At 40.0% G+C, this 21,941-nt stretch overlaps 1 protein-coding gene across 1 annotated transcript in view; it reads left to right on the plus strand.

Annotated features, from left to right (window-relative positions):
* Window positions 1–21,941, plus strand: part of PARP12 (poly(ADP-ribose) polymerase family member 12) — a 46,590-nt gene that overhangs the window by 6,181 nt on the left and 18,468 nt on the right. Inside the window, exons 3-6 of the mRNA XM_084896748.1 lie at window positions 1,974–2,250; window positions 4,364–4,465; window positions 13,949–14,072; window positions 19,997–20,192. Coding sequence (XP_084752874.1) covers window positions 1,974–2,250; window positions 4,364–4,465; window positions 13,949–14,072; window positions 19,997–20,192 — 699 coding nt within the window. The remainder of the gene's footprint in view (window positions 1–1,973; window positions 2,251–4,363; window positions 4,466–13,948; window positions 14,073–19,996; window positions 20,193–21,941) is intronic.

Genomic DNA, 21,941 nt, shown 5'->3' on the forward strand with positions numbered 1-21,941 from the left:
CAGTTCTGATCTAAAGTCTTCACTGTTGGAGGTGGCTGGTGTCTCCCCAGGATGGCGTGCTCTGTTGTTGGCTGGGAGCATCCCGCAGGAGTGTGGCCTCTGTGTGAAGAAAGTAGTGGCTCCCGAGGGCAGCAGCTGGGCCAAGAGTTAACTGCTCTGCAGCACATCTGAGCAGTGCCTTTCTGTGGCCAGCCAGGTTATAAGGGATGTTCTGACACTGTGCCTACAATGTGGCAACAGAGATTAGATTGGCATATTTTAATGAAAATGCTTCCATATGATTCAGTTAAAATAATTCATTTGAGAAAGGTGCTACATAGCACAGTGACTGCCACATAACAGTTACTAACTTTTTTCTTTTGAAAATTAATATTGATTTAATTCAGCTAATCTTTATTGAATATTCTCTATGAGTCAGACACGGGCGATATGGAGATAAAAGACCCTCTTCTACTCTTCCAAGAGGGACGTTTACTGGGTCAATTAGACAAGTCAGTGAATAATTGTAAGGTGCTTTTTTAAATGCTCTAATAGAGTCAGTGCTCTGTATCAGGAGCACAGTTTTGGGTGCTGGGGAATATGTCCTGGGATAGATGGTGCCTGCTCTGGGAGCTGAAGGATGATTGAAGGATGAAGTTTTGGGAAGGGAGACACAGAAAGGAGTGAACTTGGCATAGACAGGAGATAGCATGTAGGTCAGTAGGACCTGGATTTAGGGCTAGAGAGGGGAGACAAAGAAATGGGTAGGCATAGGGAAGGAGTGTGTGTGTGTATATGTGTGTGTGTGTGTGTGTGGTGGGGGGGAGGTTTGTGTTTGCAGAGTGGGTTTTCACGTTTTGGAGAGATCCTCTTGTTATTAGTGTGAAAAATGAATCAGAAGATGACCAGTCTGGAGTGTGCAGCCTCTGTGTACTTGGGTGTACAGGTTGGTTTATAACACAGTGCCAGTAAATGGGAGCTGAGGCCCAGGGTGGCATTTCTGTCAGGATATTTATTCTCAGCTAGACTCCTCATCCAATGACTAGTTGGGGCCATCACCATGAATCGAATACCCACTGTGTTCCAGACATTGTATTAGCCACTCCTTGTATTTCACTTTTAATCCTCACAATAGCCCAGCAATGTATAATACATGGGATTATTCCCATTTTAAGGAAGTGAAAAACGAAATCTTCAGAGCTTGTGAGTGGCTTGCCTAAGGTCAGGCAGCTTGTAAGTGACAGAATCAATGTTAGGGTTCAGCCCTCTCTGGCCTTTTCCTTTGGGGTCCCTCCTAAATCATGCTCAGTGTAATACCTGTGAATTACGTGTTTGAACCCTTAGTGGTCTCTGGCCTTGTTTTCATCCCCAGGAATTTGAGTGTAGAGAAGGATTAATTGATTTAAGTCCCAGCTTTGCCAATAACCCAGTTCAACACCACTGTGTGTGCCAGATTGCTGTGTGACCTAGGGGAAGTGAATTTACTTCTCTGAGTCTGCATGCTCTCTTGAGGGAAAAAAAAAGGACTGCATTTGGTCTTCTCTAAGATGTTTTAAACCCTAAGAACTTCTTTGAACCTGAGTTGCGGAAAAAAGAATTGGGAGAAGCTGGGGCATGAATTGGGGAGAGTTGGTGAATGAGGGGGAAGGGTGTAGGTAGAATGTAAGGGTTGTTAGGAATTGTTATGCAACTTACATTAAAATGTCTCCTGTGAAGGAATAGCTTTGATCAGTTTGAAGTTCTTTGGCTTTTCCCAGTAGAGAGGGTTCTTTTAAGAAGTCTGCCATCCACAAAGTTACTGTTTTAGCCAAAGATATATATTAAGTCATCCAGAGTGAGGGGTATTCTTATTTTGTGTGGCCTGTGTGGATGATGAAATCACAACAGTTGCTAGGTCTCTAGAGGCACATCTAAGCAGTGGACTAGTCAGTAGGAAGATGGTGTACTGTGTGAGGCTTTCCTAAACTGCTGTCTTTTCCCTTCTCTGTCAACAGATCTGCCTTCACTACAACAAAGGAGATGGACAGCATGGCTCGTGTTCCTTTAAAAAGCAGTGTGCCAAACTCCATGTCTGCCAGTATTTTGTACAGGGTGAATGCAAGTTTGGCACAGGCTGTAAGAGATCCCATGATTTCTCTAATTCTGAAAATGTGGAAAAACTGCAGAAGTTGGGCATGAGCTCAGAATTGGTGAGCAGGATGCCTTCCATTTATAGAAATGCTCATGACATCAAGAATAAGAGCTCTGCCCCTGTCCCAAAGGCGACTTCTGGTAAGGCCCTCGGCTGGGGCTCCTGGGTTCCAGCTGGCCATTAAATGGAATGTGTGACTTTGGATAAGTCAGTGCTTCTTTTAGTAAAATGCTGTTAGTGATCCCCTTCTAGCTGGTGGGGGCTGTAAAGATGAGTTGAAATCATGGGCATGAACAAGCAAGACATTCTACAAAAATTCATACAACAAAATATGTGTTGACAATGAATGAATTCCTGCTGGGCCTTACTTGCACTGAGATGGGAAATTGCTTCTGTCTCCTGGAGACCTGCACAGCTCTAGGGGCATCCTTTGCATTGCATTCTGTTTTGATTGTTTAAAAACAAGTGAACAAAGCATAGAGTAATGTTGGTCTCTTCTTGAGATGAATAAATGGAATTTTTTTAGACATTGTAAATTTATTTTGTTCACTGCTCATCTCCAGTGCCTGGACAGTGCCAGGCCCACAGTAGGCACTCAGACATTTGTCGAATGAATGAACATGTTAAGATAAGTATTTTTTTTTTTTTTAAAGAATGTCAGGCCCTGGCTGGTTGCTCATTGGTTAGAGCACCAGTCGTGGACCCAAGGGTCTTGGGTTCAAGTCCCAATCAAAGGCATGTACCTCAGTATAGGTTTGATTCCTATCCCTGGTTGGGGTGTGTGCAGGAGGTAACTAGACCATGTATCTGTCTCACATTGATGTTTCTCTTTCTCTCTCCCCCCCTCCCTCCCTTTCATTTTCTCTAAAAGTCAATGGAGAAAATATTCTCAGGTGTGGATTAAAAAAATAGTAAGAAAAATAATGTCAGACTTAGTGAGAGGAACATAAGGAAATTCTGAGCAGGTATTATTTAAGTAATAAGCATTTCTTGAATACCTGTTGTGTGGGAAATTAAAAATGTGGTGACTCACAGAGGTCATGATACATTCATTGGTGTCCCTTGCATTACTGGCTGTTTGTTGGCCATTCAGGTTATCCATTGTTTTATTCAACAAATTTTAGTGCTTGCCATGTAGTGATAGTTACTGTCCTGGGCCTGGTTATGTCTTGGTGACTATGAGACATGGCTCCACCAGGGATGCACAGTCAAATCCACTTATTAGCTCCAATGATATCTAGGATTTTAAAATGTTTTATTGATTTTTTACAGAGAGGAAGGGAGAGAGATAGAGTGCCAGAAACGTCGATGAGAGAGAAACATCAACCAGCTGCCTCCTGCACACCCCCTACTGGGGATGTGCCCGCAACCAACGTACATGTCCTTGACCGGAATCGAACCTGGGACCCCTCAGTCTGCAGACCGACACTCTACCACTGAGCCAAACCGGTTTCGGCGATATCTAGGATTTTTAATAGACCCTTCTTAAAATATCAGGTGTCAGGACTACCAGCAGACAAAACTAATCTTACCTGATTTTTTATATATTTAACAATTATCCTTGCAATATGTGTTTTCCCTTCACATTTTCTTTGTTTAATTTTGGTTAATTTCTTTTAATAGTAGAAAGCCTCGAAGTAGACAAGGTTTTGCTTTAAATAGATCTTGAAGAGTTCAGTTGGATTATGGCCTTGTTAGTAAGGGAGAGAAGGATACCTGCCCCTTGGGGACAGAGGGAGGTAACCTCCAGGGTCCCACAAGTGTAGGTTTTGAGGTGGAGCCTATGTATGTCTGAGGAGCACATAAAAAGAAAATGAAGAGGAATAGTAATATTACAGGTGATATTAAGTAGAGAGGGTTTGCTATATGCTTGCTTATATAGTGGTAGGTGGGGAGTATTAAATATAACTATTAGGTAAAGGCTCATTGTAGCACTACCCTGTTTTCCCCAAAATAAGACCGTGTCTTATATTAATTTTTTCTCCCAAAGTTGTGCTAGGTCTTATTTTCGGAGGATGTTTTATTTTCGGGGAAACACGGTAGTAAAGGTAAACTTTGAAATCACTTACATATCGTTTTTATATTAAATTTATTAGAATTAACCTAAAATTAATTGAGGTTTTATTTTGAGAGGTAGACTTTCCATATATTGCTTTTTTTCTTGGTATTGGTACCCAGTCCTAATAGTTCATTAACAAGTATTTGCTATTGGAATTAAATCCAGTAGCTGATACATCTTTGTGGTGTTTGTAGAAAGAAGAGACAGTTCGGGTTCTGTGTCCTCAACAACTACTAACCAAGAGGAGAGTGAACAGATCTGCTTGTACCATATCCGGAAAAGTTGTAGCTTTCAAGGTAAGTCACAGGAAAACTCCTCATCTATGTGTGGGTGGGATAACTGCTTCTCATTTTTGGAGCTCTGCTCTGAGGCCATCCACAAAGTTCTCTTCCCTTTTGAGAGGGGGTCGAGCCTTCTTAACCATAAGCTGGTGTGGCATTTGGTCACACCAGTTCTGCATCAATTTTGTTGGGGACTTGGAGATGATAGGAACTATTTAAGTTTCTAAAAATCAAACGATGATTTTGGGGGCCATAATTGTGTGGTTCATGCAGCAGGTGAAACCTTGGTCAGCATAGTATGAAGTCACAGATGCGCACAAGTCACAGATGCCTAGTCTAGTGGAGCAAAGATAAGTGTTTTTGTACAGAGTAGTTGAGACTTAGAGATGCCTTAGACCCATGTTTATTCTTGGGAGATGAGTAATTGTTAAATTTGTGGTTTTCTCTCCACAGTCCCTCTTTTATCAGATGTAGCAATTCTTGTATCTATGTGTGTGTGTTTACATTTTTACTAAACCTTTCTTTTCTTCTTATTGCTATCCTGGACTTTGAAGAATGTTTCCTTTTCAAATTTGGTGACTCCTCTTAAAAAGCAAACACCACAACTTCTTGTTTCATTTTCAGTCTTTAAAAACTACCCAAGCAACTCATGAATATTTTCACTTTGTAAAAGAGTATAATAATACAGGGTAAAGTCTGAAGTCCTCCTCCAGCCTTCCCCAAAGGTAAACACATGCCATGTGGTTATATTCGTTTTACATATTTTTTAACATGCGACATTATTTAACCTGCTTCCTTTACTTAGTATTGTGTCTTGGAGGTTTTTCCCTAGGTTAATTAGTACATGTAAATTCACCTTGTTTTTTTTTTTTTTTTTTTTTTTTTAATAAGTTTTTATTTTTCATATTATTACAAATGTTCCTTCCTCCCCCCCCCCCCCACCATTGCTCTCCTCCACCAGGTTCCCACCCCACCCTCTGCCCTTTCCCCTCTCCCCATTGTCCTCATCCATAGGTGCACAGTTTATGTTCAGTCTCTTCCCACGCCCCCCTCTCCCCTTTTCCCCAAGAATCATCAGTTCACTCCCCTTCCATACCTCTGATTCTATTATATTCAACAGTTAATATTGTTCATCAGATTTTTTTAATTTCCTTGGTTTTTAGATTCACTTGTTGATAATTACGTATTTGTTGTTCATAATTTTTATCTTTGTTTACTTTCTCTTCTGAAAGAACCCCCTTCAGCAATTCATATAATTCTGGTTTGGTGGTGATGAACTCCTTTAGCTTTTTTTTATTAGTGAAGCTCTTTATCTGGCCTTCGATTCTGAGTGATAGCTTTGCTGGGTAGCTTATTTTTGGCTGTAGGTTCTTGCTATTCATCACCTTGAATATTTCTTGCCATTCCCTTCTGGCCTGCATGGTTTCTGTTGAGAAGTCAGCTGACAATCGTATAGGTGCTCCTTTATAAGTCACTACCTTCTTTGCTCTTGCTTCTTTTAATATTCTCTCTTTATCTTTTGCTCTTGGAATTTTAATAATGATGTGTCTCGGTGTGGTCCTCTTTGGATTCCTTTTGTTTGGAGTTCTGTGCGCTTCCTGGACTTGTAAGTCAAATTCTTTCACCAGGTGGGGGAAGTTTTCTGTCACTATTTCTTTCAGTATGTTTTCGATATCTTGCTCTCTCTCATCTTCTGGAACCCCCATAATTCTGATGTTGGTTCGCTTGAAGTTGTCCCAGAGGTTTCTTACATTATCTTCAATTTTCTGGATTCTCTTGCCTTCTAGCTTCTGGGGAGGAGTGTCTTCTGGCTCTTTATGTTCCAAATCTTTGACTTGATTCTTGCGATCTTCCCTTCTGTTTTTAGGACTCTGTAGAATATTTTTTATTTCAGACAATGTATTCTTTCTTTCTTGTTGATCCCTTATCATTTCTTGTTGACTCCTTATTAATTCTAGTTGATCTCTTTTCATATCCTCATAGGCCTTATCCATCTTTTCTAGGAAATTCTTGAAAAACCTTATAAGCGTAGATTTGAACTCTATATCCAGACGCTTTTTGTCCTCCATTTCTTTCGTTTGTGATCTATTTTGTTGTCGCATTTCGCAGTTACAGATGGGACGGGGTTTCAGGGTGGAGCCTGCAGCTTTGGCTTCCGTCAGCCCCGCCCTATGCGGGTCCTTCAGTGCTCGCTGCCGGCGCCTCTGAGAGAAAGGTGCCCTCGATTTTCGCCTGCTGCCAAACAGTCTATGCTCTCCCCCAATGAGCCCGGTATTGGGGTTCAGTTCAGTTGGAAGTGGAGTTGGAGGTGGCGTTCACAGCAGTCTGGAGCCCCAGTCTCCTTCCCGTCAGGGCAATCCCGCAGCACAGCCGACCGTCCCTTCTCTGGGGGCAGTGTGCGCGCCTCCGGGACCTCCTTTCTCCGCTCCCCCGGGGTTCCGACTTACAGCCCAGCTCCCTATGGCTGAGCCTGAGTCCCCGGGGTCTGGCCCAGATCTGGGGTTCAGAGCAGTCAGGGGCCCAGCACAGTCGGAGTTTTCTCTCCTTCCCGCTTGGGAACGCCCGCCAGGCACTCGGCCTCCCTCCTCTCCGGCTCCGCCCTCTCCGCGCCGCGTGTCTCCGTACCTTAGGCTTTTATAGCTCCTCCGTGCTTCCTTCTGGTTTTCTCCTTGCTTCTCGTTGTAGGATTTCCAGTCAGTCGACTTTCCTGTAGTTCTGGGTAATGTCCATTTTATATTTTAGTTGTATTTTATTAAAATTGTTGTGTGCGGCTGCGGCTAGTTGCCTACCCGAGCAGCCATCTTGGATTCCCCCTCAAATTCACCTTGTTTTTAAAAACAGTTGTGCAGTATTCAATTAGAGTGATGTCCTATTGAACATCTGAGTATACATATATATTTCTATGTTCAGATTCCTGGAAATGGAATAGTAAGTCAAAGAATAGGTACCATCTACACTTATAAAAGAGAAAGATGCAAATTGACTATACCTTCGCGACATCCACCAGCCAGTCAGGAATGAGTATGTAAATTAACCTAACAAAGATGGTGAGTTAATTTGCATATGTGCATCCGGGCAACCCCTTTGGATTGCCCGGATGCACAGGATGCTTGCATCATCACCATGGCAATGATGCAGGTGTTCTAACCCCCCAGCAGCTCTACGCCTCTGGTCAGCATGGGAAGGTGGAAGGAATGAAGATGGTGCTGGCAACTAGAGTAAGAAAGGTCCATTCTTGCATGAATCTTCATGCATTGGGCCTCTAATCTATACTAATAAAAGGGTAATATGCTAATTAGAGCAGGTCAACTGGATATCTCTGGTCATCCTGCCTTCTTTCTGAACAAAGCCATGGTGGCAGGGGCCAAGGCAGAGGTGGTTACGGGCTATCAGGCCAGCAGGCAGAGTGGTTAGGGCATTCAGGCAGGCAGGCAGATGAGCGGTTAGCTAGTGGTCCCAGATTGCGAGAGGGATGTCCAACTGCCGGTTTAGGCTCTATCCTCTTCACACACAATTGTATTTGATTTCCTTATTGGCTTCTCTCTGACATACAATTTTTCTCTCTTCTTTAACACTTTTTCCTACTGACTCAGGATCGGGCCTAAACTGGCAGTTGGACATCTCTCTCTCAAAAAGGGACCTCTGGCTCCTAACTGCACACCTACCTGCCAGCCCTAACCACGCAGCATGCCTGCCTGCCTGCCTGCCTGCCTGTTCCCCCTAACTGCCATCCCCTGCCAGCCTGGTCACCTCTATTACATTTTTTTTTTAATCTTATCCTCTTCACACACAATTGTATTTGACTTCCTTATTGGCTTCTCCCTGTCACACAATTTTTTTTCTCCTTTATGTAACATTTTTTCCTACTGACTCATCATTTATAAACTTTGTTCCTCCTTAATTCCTACTTCTGTTCCATCATCCTTCTTCCCATATTTCTCCTACCCTCCCTCCCTACCCTAATTCCTTCTTTCCTTTATCTTTACTCCTATCCTCCCTCCCCTTTTCCTTCCTTCCCACTTTTAATTTTTTTTCTCCACTTCCTCCCTTGGACCTGCTTTGCTCCCTCCCCCCATTTCTTCCTTCTTCCCATTCTCTTTTTAAGCTCTACTGGCTCCCCTTTAAAACTTTTCTTCCCTCCCTCTTTCTCTCTCATCTACATTCTTCTCTGCTTACTTCCAGAGTTTTAATATCTATCTAATTATTTAATATCTGCCTAATTACTATCATTCATCTTTTTTCTTTTTTGTCTCCAACTTTTAAAATTTGTCCCCAGTACCCAACAATACTTGATTTTCATTATAGCTCCTACAGTTCACTTACACATCCTCTTTCCTTCTTTAATTCTGCTCTCTACTGACTTCTTTATAAAGTTCTTCCCTCCCTCTTTCCCTTCTTAAAGCTTCCGTTGTGGGGGCATTAACCCCCAGCCAAGTGATCAGCCCTGGCCAGGTGTTTGCAGCCCCCCCTTCTTGGCCTGCCCACTGCTATCCTGCTCCCATTCCCTGCCTGAGACACCTAACCCAGCGAGGGTCGCCGAGGCCAGCATGGCCCTGGTGCTGCTGCTGCAAAGCAGAAGCACCTCCGCCCAGAAGGCCTCGAACCGTCCTCCACTCCATCCCAGACCCTGTGGGTGCCTGCCAGCCAATGGCTGCCACTGCCCTCCTCCTGAATCAGGACAGGGCTCCCTGCTCTGCACCAACTGCACCTTGCCCCTTGCCAGGTCGCCTGCTCTGCTCTCCCCCACACACCTCCCCATGGTCGCCACCCCCCCTTTTTTTCCCCTCCACCCCCTGTTGCATGCATTTTCCTTCCCGTGCTATTATATCCTATCCTACCCCAGGCCTTGCAGCTGCCTGAGCAGAGGGCGGGGATGCAACCTGCTGATCTGGTTGTGATGTGATGCTATAACAGGCAAGTTTGCATATTCTTCTATTATTAGATTAGATTTTAAATATAAGTACATATATGTATGTGTATATATATGTGTGTGTATATATGTGTATATGTATATATTTTTAATCTAATCTTTATTCAGATTATTACAATTGTTCCTCTTTTTTCTCTCCATAGCTCCCCTCCACCAGGTTCTTACCCCATCCTCTGCCCCTCCCCCCACTGTCCTCATCCATAGGTGTACGATTTTTTAAAAAAAATACATATTTTATTGATTTTTTACAGAGAGGAAGGAAGAGGGATAGAGAGCTAGAAATGCTGATGAGAGAGAAACATCGACCAGCTGCCTCTTGCACACCCCCTACTGGGGAGTGCCCACAACCAAGGTACATGCCCTTGACCGGAATCGAACCTGGGACCCTTCAGTCCGCAGGCCAAGGCTCTATCCACTGAGCCAAACAGGTTTCGGCAGGTGTACGATTTTTGTTCAGTCTCTTTCTGCACCCCACACTCCCCTTTTACCTGAGAATCATCAGTCCACTTGCTTTCTATACCCCTGATTCTATTATATTCACCAGTTAATACTGTTCATCCGATTTTTTATTCCCTTGTTTTTTTAGATTCACTTGTTGATAGTTACATATGTGTTGTTAATAATTTTTATCTTTATCTTCTTTTCCCTCTTCTTAAAGAATACCTTTCAGCATTTCATATAATTCTGGTTTGGCAGTGATGAACAGTCCAATTTCTCCCCCACCGGAGCTGGATATCATTGCACTTGGGAGGTTTTGCTTTTCTCCCCAATGAGAAAGCTAACTGCACATAGCTGCCTGCCTTCTCTGCCTGCCTTCTTTTTTTTCTAGTTGGTAGAGCTTCCACTCAGCCAGCTTTCTGGTGGTTCTGGATGATGTCCACTCTGTTTTCCAGTTGTAATTTTGAAATTGTTGTGGTAGGCTACATTTAGGTGTTTACCTTATGCCACCATCTTGGTTTAAAGACAACTCAAGAATACATTTCATATAATAATGGGTTGGTGGTGATGAACTCCTTTAGCTTTTTCTTATATGTCAAGTTCTTTATCTGACCTTCAATTCTGAATAATAACTTCACTGGGTAGAGTAATCTTGGTTGTATTATAGGTTCTTGCTATTCATCACGTAGAGTATTTCTTGCCATTCCTGTCTGGCCTGCATAGTTTTTGTTGAGAAATCAGCTGATAATCGTATGGGTGCTCCCTTGTAGGTAACTAACTGTTTTTCTCTTGCTGCTTGTAAGATTCTCTCTTTGTCTTTTGCTCTTAGCATTTTAATTATGATGTGTCTTGGTGTGGTCCTCTTTGGATTTCTTTTGTTTGGGGTTCTGTGCACTTTCTGGACTTGTAAGTCTATTTCTTTCACCAGGTCGGGGAGTTTTCAGTCATTATTTCTTCAAATAGATTTTCAGTATCTTGCTCTCTCACTTTTTCTGGCACCCCCATAATTCTGATGTTGGTATGCTTGAAGTTGTCCCAGAGACTTCTTACAGTATCTTCACATTTTTGGATTCTTTTTTTCTTTTCCAGTTGAGTGTCTTTTGCTTTTTTGTATTTCAAATCTTTGACTTGATTCTTGCGTTCCTCTAGTTTGCTATTGGGTTTCTGTATATTTTTTATTTCAGTCAGTGTATGTTTAATTTCTAGTTGGTCATTTTTCATATCCTTGAGGGTCTTGCTAAATTTATCAGCCTTTTCTAGGAAATTCTTGAAAAACCTTATAATCGTGATTTTAAACTCTATATCCAGTTGTTTGTTTTCCTCCATTTCTTTTGTGATCTGTTTCTTTTTCTCCGCATTTTCACTGCTTCCCTGAGTTGGTAGGGTAGCTTTGTGCACTAGGTGTCCTATATGGCTCAGTGGGTTGGCTTCCACAGTTACCTGAGGTGGACGCTCTTGGTGCCCCCTTTGTGGACTATGTGTATAGCCTTGTTGTAGTTAAGTCTTGATTGTTGTTGGTATCACTGGGAGGAATTGACCTCCAAGATTTTAAACTCTATATCCAGTTGTTAAGGATCAGCTGTGTCTACGCTGGGAGAACTTTTTTTTTTTTTTTTAAAGAACCAAAAGACTTGAACCTGCTGTTTGACCACGTTTGGCCCTCATGTCCTTCTCAATGAAGGATCATCCTGGAAGACAGTTGGTGGTGGGTGCCTTTTTAAGGGGAGAACATTTCTTCAGGCCATCCAGGATTCACCTGTGCTTGGGTGTATAAATGCAGTAACTGAAAACTTATGGAGGATCATTGCACTTAATGCCCCTCAAAAGGAAACAGGAAATCTTATTTTGTCATAACTCTGGCCCACAGTTATGACCTCATTTATTCAGGCTGAGTCCTTCATTATCACTCTTGTACATACCCCTAGTCAGGAGTCTAAGAGGCTCTAACTCTGGACAAATCAGGATGTCCTGAGACCCCTAATGTGGCTGTATTCAGCCTTGCTGATTTCAGAGGAAATTTCCTTGCCTGGGGTCTTCCTCTTGTTCTCTGTCTGTTCAGCCAGGTGCTCTCTTCTGTCCACTTGGCCTGGCCCGAGGCCTAGCCTTTGACAAGCCCAGGCAGCCTTCTACTTTCCTTCATTGTCCTTCCCACACAACCACATTTTTTGTAGAATCTCTGAGAAAGAAGTGGTATTGAGACTTACCTGAAAGAATGCTTACAATTTTATTATTTTCAAGTGTCAAATTAGCCAAGCTTCATTGTTGTTATTTTGAAAGATGAATTAAAAATGTGAAAAGGACAGTCATTAAGAAATGTCTCCCTCACACCTTTTATCCACTACACAGATCACTCCCATAAACAGTCATTATTACCAATTCCTTTAATATCCTTTCACAAAGATTTTATACATGAACAGGTGTATATGTTTAATCTGTTTTCTTCTTACACAGGCATGCTATGCACACTGTTATATCTTTTTTCATTTCACTAGACCTTTAATTTTTTTGAATATATAATATGTGATTTGGTCCAAAATTTAAAAGGCACAAAAACAACAGAAATATTCCCTTTTAGCTGTCCTGGCCACCCAGTTCCCCCTGCAAGGAATAATATGTGCATAGATGTGTATTTAGACAAAATACCTCCCCCCCCCCCAAAAAAAAGAGGCATTCTTTTTTAAAAAAAAATACCTTTATTGTTGAAAGTATTATATTGGTTCTCCTTTTCCCCCCATTAACCTCTTTCACCCACCTCCCCCTAGACTCTCATTACCCCATTTTCTGTGTCCATGGGTTATGCATGTATGCATACAAGTTCATTGGTTGATCTCTTCCCACCCAACCTCCCCTGCCTTCCCTCTGAGGTTCAACAGTCTATTCATGCTTCTATGACTTTCTGGGTCTATTTTTTTGAATTTTTTTTTATTTTTTTTTATTGATTTCAGAGAGGGAGAGAGAGAGAGATGGAAATATCAATAATGAGAGAGAATCACTGATTGGCTGCCTCCTAAACACCCCCTACGGGGGGTCAAGCCCACAAACCAGGAATGTCCCCTTGATTGGAACTGAACCCTGGACCCCCTTAATCTGCAGTCCGACGCTCTGTCCATTGAGCCAAACCAGCTAGAGTGAGATTGTGTGATACTTGTCCTTCTCTGACTGGCTTACCAGTACCGTACTGTTTTGATTACTTCACTTTTGTAATTAAGTTAGAAATCAGAAATTATGATGCCTTTAGCTTTATTCTTCTTTCTCAGAATTGTACTGTCTTGCTATGTCATAGCATATATCTTGGAGACAGGTCCATAGCAGAGTGCACAGAATTTTCTGTGGCTTTTCTTTCCTGTCTCTCTTTCCTCTCACAACATTCTTCTGTATGGATGTACCAGAACCTCATAGAGGATATTGAAAGGTAGAGGTTGTGGGCTGCATTCTGGGTAAGGGTTTGGTATGAGCCAAGACAAGGGATATGAGAAGTGTTTAGCGAGAGGGGCCCTGGGGAGTGTAGGGAAAGCGTAGGGGAAAGAGTTGGCTGAAACCCATAGACCTAGGCCATTTATTATGTGTATATCTGCAGGGGAAGAACCGTGTATAAATACCTTTAGGGGTGTGTGTGTGTGTGTGGGGGGGTATTTGTGTGGAGAGAGGTGAGCATGTTAGCAGCCAGAAAGATCACTGTGTGTTAGAATCATGTTTCTGACCCACTTGCAATCAAACATGTCTGGGGCTGGGATGGTAGAGATAAAGCTGGCTCTGTTTTTGGCATGAGCACTACCTGTCCACCTGCCAGTAACACATAGTCAGACTTTTACCTGCTGGTATGACTTCATAATCAGCTTCTTTACTATCATGAGGTGAAATTCTTATATAATGTAACCTGCCAACTTATGTCATTTGGAAAATTAGTGTAATGTCCTGTTAAAAAAGAGAGACATAAAAAGGAAAATGTATATGATAAAATACATAGTATTTAAATATCTAAATGCTTATGTATGACTATACTAAAAAAATACTCCTCCATGATTTTCCAAAGTATTCTTAGGTTAGCGTGCAGCACCACACACATTGATAACCATGGGACTAGATCATGCTGTCTAATACCAAATGTCTTCTATATATTTTTATTTTAGATAAATGCAATAGAGTTCATTTCCATTTGCCATATCGATGGCAATTCTTGGATGGAGGCAAGTGGAAGGATTTGGACAAAATGGAGCTTATTGAAGAGGCATATAGCAATCCCAATAAAAACAGGTAGGAAATACATCATTTGTTTCTGTTTTGTGCCTGGGCTTTTGTATGTGTTGTGGGAAGTTTAGACACACAAAGTGTTTAGTTTTTTGTTTTTTTTCCATCCAAATATATTTTTATTGATTTCAGAAAGGGAGAGAGAGGTAGAAACATCAATGATGAGAGAGAACCACCAATTGACTGCCTCCTGCATGCCCCACACTGGGAATCGAGCCTGCAACCTGGACTTCGGCCCTGACCGGGAATGGAATCATGATATCCTGGTTCATAGGTCGACACTGAACCACACCAGCTGGGCCAGCAGGGTATAGTTTTGATGGCTTTCACACACTCAACACACTTTCTCACACATACTCACACACTTAGTTAGCAGAATTGGAAGATACTGTTCATACTGGAGGTTTGGTGTCTGTTCTCTCACACTGCTCTTTTTCTTCAGGGAAAAGCTGTGGGGGAAGGAAGTGGTGGTTCTTTTTGTGCAGGGAAAAGCTGTGGGGGAAGGAAGTGGTGGTAACAAGTGAGTTTTGAATTATTTGCTGTTGAGACTGATACTTACATATATCTTCACTGATTAGTTTCAGAAAAGTAAGAGGCAATCATTTGTGAAATTTTAGCCTTTGCCTATGAAGTCATTCAGCTGAATTGCTGTTTATCCAGCCTTTAACTCTTATTTTTCTAAATGTGTCTCAGTATTTTCACTTAGTCAATTCAGAGTAAATGGAAATCCTGAGTAGCTTTATTTTCAAATACTTATCATGTCTTGGATTGAACTTGCTAAAATATGTTGTCAAGAGAATTTGCGTCGACTTTTTGAGTGAATAAGATAAATTTGTGCTTAGAGTGCAATTATGTACAAATTGCTACTGCAAAGTATGTGAAACAAATTATTCCCCTTTGGAGGATTAAATGCTTCACAAACTATCCCATCTCTCTCTCTCACCCTCTATTTTATTCTGAGTCAAAATTTACACACAGTGAAGTGCACTGATACTGAGTGTGTAGTTCAGTGAGTTTGACAATGGCATTCACTTGTGTAGCCAACACTGATTCAGGTATAGATAATTTTCATCACCCCAGCGTTTCCTCTTGTCCCCTTGCAGTCAGTGCCCACCCCCATAGGCCACTGCTGTTCTGATGTCTATCACCATAGATTAGTGTTACCTGTTCTTGACCTACAGCTAAGTGAAACCATACACTGGACTGTTGTGGCTGGAATCTTTCTCCCAGCACTCTGTTCTGGAGACTCTTCCAAGATGTCTTGTGCACATGTACACAGGCTTCCTCAGGGCAAATGTTCAGGGATGAAACTGCTGTGAGGGGGGTGGGTGTTCATCCTCAGCTCTGCCAGGTGATGCCAAATTGTTTTTCGAAGAGATTATGCCACTTTCCACTCCCATTAGAAGTCTCTAGTGACATGTCACCTTAATGTTTGTTACTGTCTGCATCTGAACTTTTCCTAGTCTGGAGGTGTAACCGGTATATTAATTTGCATATCCTATGAGGTAAAGTGTATCCCCATATATTTGTTGGCCATTTGTGCTTCCTGTGCTATAAAATGTCTGTCCTAGTAGTTTGTCTATGTTGGCAGAATTTAGGGGGAGGTTGTGTTGTGTTTTCATTATTTTAGTTTTAGGAATTTAAGAAATTTTAGTCACTAAATGTGCTCCTATCATGTTATGGTACCTTTTAATGAAGAGAAGTATTTTTCATCTTTTTAAAAATTCTTTTATACTTTTTATGTTATAAGAAATTCTTAACCCAAGACCATAAAGAAATTTTCTTCAAAAAGTATTAAGGACTGTATTTAATTTCTTCTTGCATGTGTGAAATATGAGTTGTTTCATTCTTATACAGATGATTTACAAATTTTGCCAAAGGCCACTTGTTTGTTATAAATGTATTTAAAAATTGTGGTAAAATATACATGTCATAAAATGTACCATCTTAACCATTTTTAAAAATACATTTTATTGATTTTTTTCAGAGAGGAAGGGAGAGGGAAAGAGAATTAGAAATATCGATGAGAGAGAAACATCGATCAGCTGCCTCCTGCACACTTCCCACTGGGGATGTGCCTGCAACCAAGGTACATACTTTTGACAAGAACCGAACCTGGGACCTTTCAGTCCGCAGGCTGACGCTTTATCCATTGAGCCAAACCGATTAGGGCCATCTTAACCATTTTTAAGTGTACACGTCAGTGGCATTAAGTACATTCACATTGTGTACAACCATCACCATTAGCCATTTCCAGAAGTAAATTTATTTTTAAATCAACCAAAACTGAGCCAAATTTGGCAGAACATTAACACATTTTATAGCTAATTTTCACATTTAGCTGCCAAATATTACTTTTTAAAAGTAGGCCATTTCTTTTCCACCCGTTTTCAATGCTGCCTGTGTTAGATGCCATCTTAGCAAATACACACCCAAGTCTGTTTCTGGCATTTTCTGTTCATTGGTCTGTTTGAATCAATACCACATTGTTTTATTTCATGATGTTTTTTAGTTACATCTAGTGAGGCAAATTCCAACCTTGATTTTTTTAATAATGTCTTGGTTCATCTTGGTCTTTTGCTTAGAAATTTGAAAATCTACATCTCAGTTTTCACAAATAAAACTTGTTGTTACTTTAAAATTGAAATTGCATTGACTGCTATCAGTTTGGGAGAAGTGGCATCTTTATTATGCTGGGACTTTCTTTCATATGTATAATAGCATCTCATTTATTTAAATCTTTAATATTTTTTAATTGTATAATTTTCTCCATTAAGGTCTTGTATATCTTTTGTTAGACTTTTTTCTTTAGGGATCTGTTGATTCCCTCATTTAAAAAATTTTAAAAATATATTCCCCCCCCCAGTTTCTTTGAGATATAAATGATATACAATACTATATAAGTTTAAGGTGTACACCACAATGACTCAACATATGTATATATTGCAAAATGACTACAACAATAAATTTAGTTAGTATCCATCATCTCATATGGTTATAAATTTTTTTTATTTCCTTGTGATAAGAACTGTTAGGATCTATTCTCTTAGCAGTTATCAAATATGCCATATAACATTGTTAACTGTAGACATCATGTTATACTTTACATCCCAGTTAAAAAATGTTTAAGTTATGTTTTCTCTCTGCTTGTGTCTGTGGCATCTTTAATTTTATTCCTTTTACATTTCTTTTTTAAATTTTGTTTTGTTAAACCTCACCTGAGGATATTTTTTCCATTGCTTTTCAGAGACAGCGGGAAGGGACAGAGAGAGAGAAAAAAAAAAAAAAGAGAAAGAGATAGAGATTAATGTGAGGCACATAGATTGGTTGCCTCATGCATGTACCGTTACTGAGGACCCACAATCTGCGTATGTGCCCTGACTAAGAATCGAACCCATCACCAACTGAGCCACACTGAGCTAGGGCCCTTTTACATTTCTAATATGTCCCCCCTCCTTTTTTTTCTTGATTGATCTAATGGAGATTTATTAGTTTTGCTAATATTTTTCTTTTTAAAAAGAACCAACTTTTATCCTTTCTTGATCTCATATATTTGGTGACCCATGGTTTATTTCTTAAGTATATTTTCAAAATGTGTTTATTTAATTTTAAATAATTTGCAATGTGGTCAGAAAGTATAAAACATTTAACAAACTCTTTGAATTTTATTGTGACTTGATTTATGAGTATAGTACAGGGTCAGTTTTAGTAAAAGTCCTATGTATGCAAGAAGTGTTTCTGATGCAGATTAGATGAAGTATATTAATTATGTGGTTAAAATCTCCTATATCCTTATTGATGTTTTTTTTTTTTCCTGTTTTAATCAGTTACCCTCAGAGATATGTTAACACTATAAATCCATCAATTTCCCCTTGTAATTCCATTAATTTTTCTTTCATGTATTAAAAAAGTGCTTTAAAGCATATATACTATGTTTAGCATTTACATCTTCATAGTAATTTCAGTTTGTTAATGTAAAGTGGATGGTTTTTAGTTCTAGTAATGATTTTTTAAAATTTTATCTTTATTGTTGAAAGTGTTACAGATGTTACTCTTTTTTTCCCCCATGACCTCCTCAATCCTGCATCTGCCCCTTCTAGGCCTTCACTACCCTATTGTCTGTGTCCATGGGCTAAACATATATGCATCTAAGTTCCCTGGTTAATCTGCCCCCCATCTTCTCTAGTAATGATTTTTGCATTAAATTTGTCTTGTTTGATATTAATATAATGATGCCAGCTGCTTTTAGTTACTATTTAATATTCTTTTACTTTCAAGCTTTTTTGTCCTTATATTTTAGATATATTTCCTATAAACATCTTAGAACTTTTTTCAGTTTTATAATCTTTGTTTTTTAATTAAAAGTTAGTTTATTTACATTTATTGTGATTACCTGTACATTTGAATTCATTTTTACTGTTTATCTTGATTTTTTGCTATTTGACCTGCTTTTTCTATATTTATTTCCTCTCTCTGGTCTTCTTAAGATTTTTTTCTCCTCATTTAAATTTTTTTCCTTATCTATCAGTATATACTGAATATCTATTCTTTTATTGGTTACTCTAGAAACCTAAACAGCTTCATTAATTTATGGCAAATTTTTAACAATTCAAGCTAATTTATACTTTTAATCATTCTCTCAAATTATAAAAGAAACTTGAACATTTGAATTGAGGTAGTTCCATTCAAACTTATTTACTACTTATATGAATTTGGGCAAATTACTTAACCTTCCTATGTCTCAGTTCTCCTATGTCAAGTAGATAAAATAATAGTTTCTACATCAAAGGGTTATTTTGAGAATTAAAAGAGTTAATATATGTAAAACACTCAGGAAAGTGCTAGGCATATAACATGTGCTATATACATGTTGCTTCTATTCTTTTTTTTATTTTCCAGAAATTGGAAATTAGTATCATTTTATATAGTCAATATTTGCCTCAACTTATACATTTATCATTTTGTTTTGTACCCAACATTCCTTTGCCATATATTTCCTCTTGGATTACTTTCCTTTTCAAGTTCATCTCTTAGAAGTTGCCTTAGTAACAGTATAGTGGCAAATGTGTTGTTTGTTTGTCTGAAAGTACCTTTATTTCATCCTCATTTTTGAAAGATAGTTTTATTTTTAAAAAAATATATTTTATTGATTTTTTACTGAGAAGAAGGGAGAGGGATAGAGAGTTAGAAACATTAATGAGAGAGAAATATTGATCAGCTGTCTCCTGCACACCTCCTACTCAGGATGTGCCCACAACCAAGGTACATGCCCTTGACCGGAATCAAGCCTGGGACTTTTCAGTCCACAGGCTGAGGCTCTATCCACTGAGCCAAACTGGTTAAGGTGAGAGGTCGTTTTATTGGTTATTTTCTTTGAACTCCTCAAAGATTATTCCATTGTTTTCTGGTTTCCATTGCTTCAATTTAGAAGTTAGCTATATGTCTAACTACAGGTATAATAGTTTCCTAGGACTGCCTTAGTAGTTTACCACGTGGTGACGTAAAACAACAGAAATTTATTGTATCACAGCTTTGGAGGCTAGAAGTTAGAAATTAAGGTGTCAACAGGGCCACACTCACACAATAAACACTCATTATATGTTAACTATTGTTATTTTGGCTTCTAAGGATTTCCCTTTTTTATCAACTCATCAGTGCATTAAAAAAATTTTAAAGCAGCATTTTTTTGCGTTGTGAAAAGAATGTCATGCTAATGAGTTTGATTTTATTATTTTTGCATTTCAAAACTGATCTTAAAAAACAGTCCTCCCTCCCCACTTGGAAATGCTTTTTTAAAAATGTGCATGTTACATTTACTAGTGTGTTTACATCTACCAGCCGAGTTTTTGGAAGACCGAGGGTGGAAGTTGAGGGGCCTATGATCATCTGATTGGTGGAATTTTAAGTATATCTCTTGTATTCTTTTGCAGGATCTTATGTGCTGACTTGGTCAGTATCTTTCACTCTGATTATCTGAACTTTGAGTCTATGAGGTATGGCAGTGCCCGGGTTCGGCGCCTCTCCACAGCCTCTTCTGTCACCAAACCTCCACACTTCATTTTCACCACCGAGTGGCTTTGGTACTGGACTGATGACTTTGGTTCTTGGCAGGAATATGGAAAACAAGTAAGTGTGTAGAAAGTGGGCAAATGTTTTCTCCTGATGGCTATATAGACAAGCCCTTCCAAGCACAAGCATAAGGATTGTTCTTGGGGTTATTGAAAAAGCCAAAGGTCTCCAGACCTCCTGACTCACCCTGTTTGGTGGGGTGGGAAGGGATTGCGGCAAAACTAGCTAATTCAGAGTTCATTTGTCTGAGGTTTCATCTTTGAACCATTCAATATCTGTTGGTTCACGAGATCAGAATGACTAAAAGTTGTAGTGAGATCATGTTTCTTCATTGGTTTTGTTGAATGGGAGTAGAAAGATGCTTCTCTTACTATTAAACAGGTAACTTTGGAGCAAGTGCATGTGTGTATTGGAGTGTATGTATGATAAAGATTAAATTGCAGGATAAAGTTTAAGGCTTTTGACCTGTCCTGTAGCAGCAACTTTATAGAAGGTGGACAAGAATAAGAAAATGGATTTATTTCAGATATTGATTTGGAACATGGATCGAATAACTGCTGTTGTCAATTATTTGAAGTTGTTCATGGATGGATTAGATTAAAGGCAGTTCACATTAGAGGTGCAAAGTATAGGAAGGTCACCATTTCTGCAAGGGAAGCTTTTTCGAAATAGAAATTGGGGTATGTGGCCTGATGGACATCTGTACTTTTTTGGCTTGTAAGAGGCTATGCTCAAGCTCTGGATTCTTATCTCAGATGTACTAATATCTTCTCTGGAAACATTATAATGTGAGCATCATGAGATTAGGAACTTTTGTCTCTCTTTTGCCATTGATGTGCCCCTGTGCCAAGGATGATGCCTGCAGGTCCTTGGGAAAAGGTTTTGGTCAGTTGAGGAAAGAGATATTGTTGCTTTAGGCCCATTGTTCAGTCGCAGATAGTCACTCTCATTGGTGGCCTTATGACTTGAGCCTCATTCTTCACCTCAATTTCTTCCAATGCCAGTCTGTCCTCATTGGCAGTTCTGTCCATCATCTTCCCCACTTATCTCCCTATTTCAAGAATCCTGGGATTCCTCTCACCTTTCCTGCCATGTGGATTTGTTCAGGGAAGCTCTCTAGCATTGCTCTCGATTTGGCCAGAAGCAGGAAGAGAGATGTCTTGTCTATATTGAGGAGGGGAAAAGGGTGATAGATTGGTCACACTCCAGGAATTGAGTTTATTTGGTGACGACATGGAGGGATGCATGGCAGACAAGAAACACTTAGCAAATGTAATAGCCTTTCACTTTTTGTTTGTCAATTTGTCTCCCTCTGGGGGACAAACTCTCTGAGAGCCTAGTGGGATAATATGGGACCCCATAGGTAATCCTGAAGAAAGTACATTTCTCTGGGTGGCTTCCCTAACTAGGTGTCACTTTGAGGACTTGAGGCCTTTCTCCTTCAGACAGCTCACTCTTAGGGTGCTCCTCTTTTCTTTTCTGTGCCACTACACTCTAATGCAGTGTAATCAGAGTGCATAACGTTTTTAGAACAGCAAGAATATCGAGGGGTTACTATCTAGGTATGATTAACATACCATGTGTAGGTGGGCACAGATGCATGGGTGTGTGTTTGGTGATGGTCCACTGCATGGTCTCAGTTTGTACCATCAGCGAGAACTACCTCATGAAGTGACCTGTTCATTCTAGCCCTTCCTTTCCCACACACTTCTGGTGTCAGCCATATTTGTATTTCTTTCTTGATTTTCTGTTAATTGCTAGTTCAAAATAGTTTTCTTTTGATTCTCAGAGAAGCTAGGTTCTTTT

Source organism: Pipistrellus hanaki, assembly GCF_964339955.1.
Source record: "Pipistrellus hanaki genome assembly, chromosome: 10".
NCBI lineage: Eukaryota > Metazoa > Chordata > Mammalia > Chiroptera > Vespertilionidae > Pipistrellus > Pipistrellus hanaki.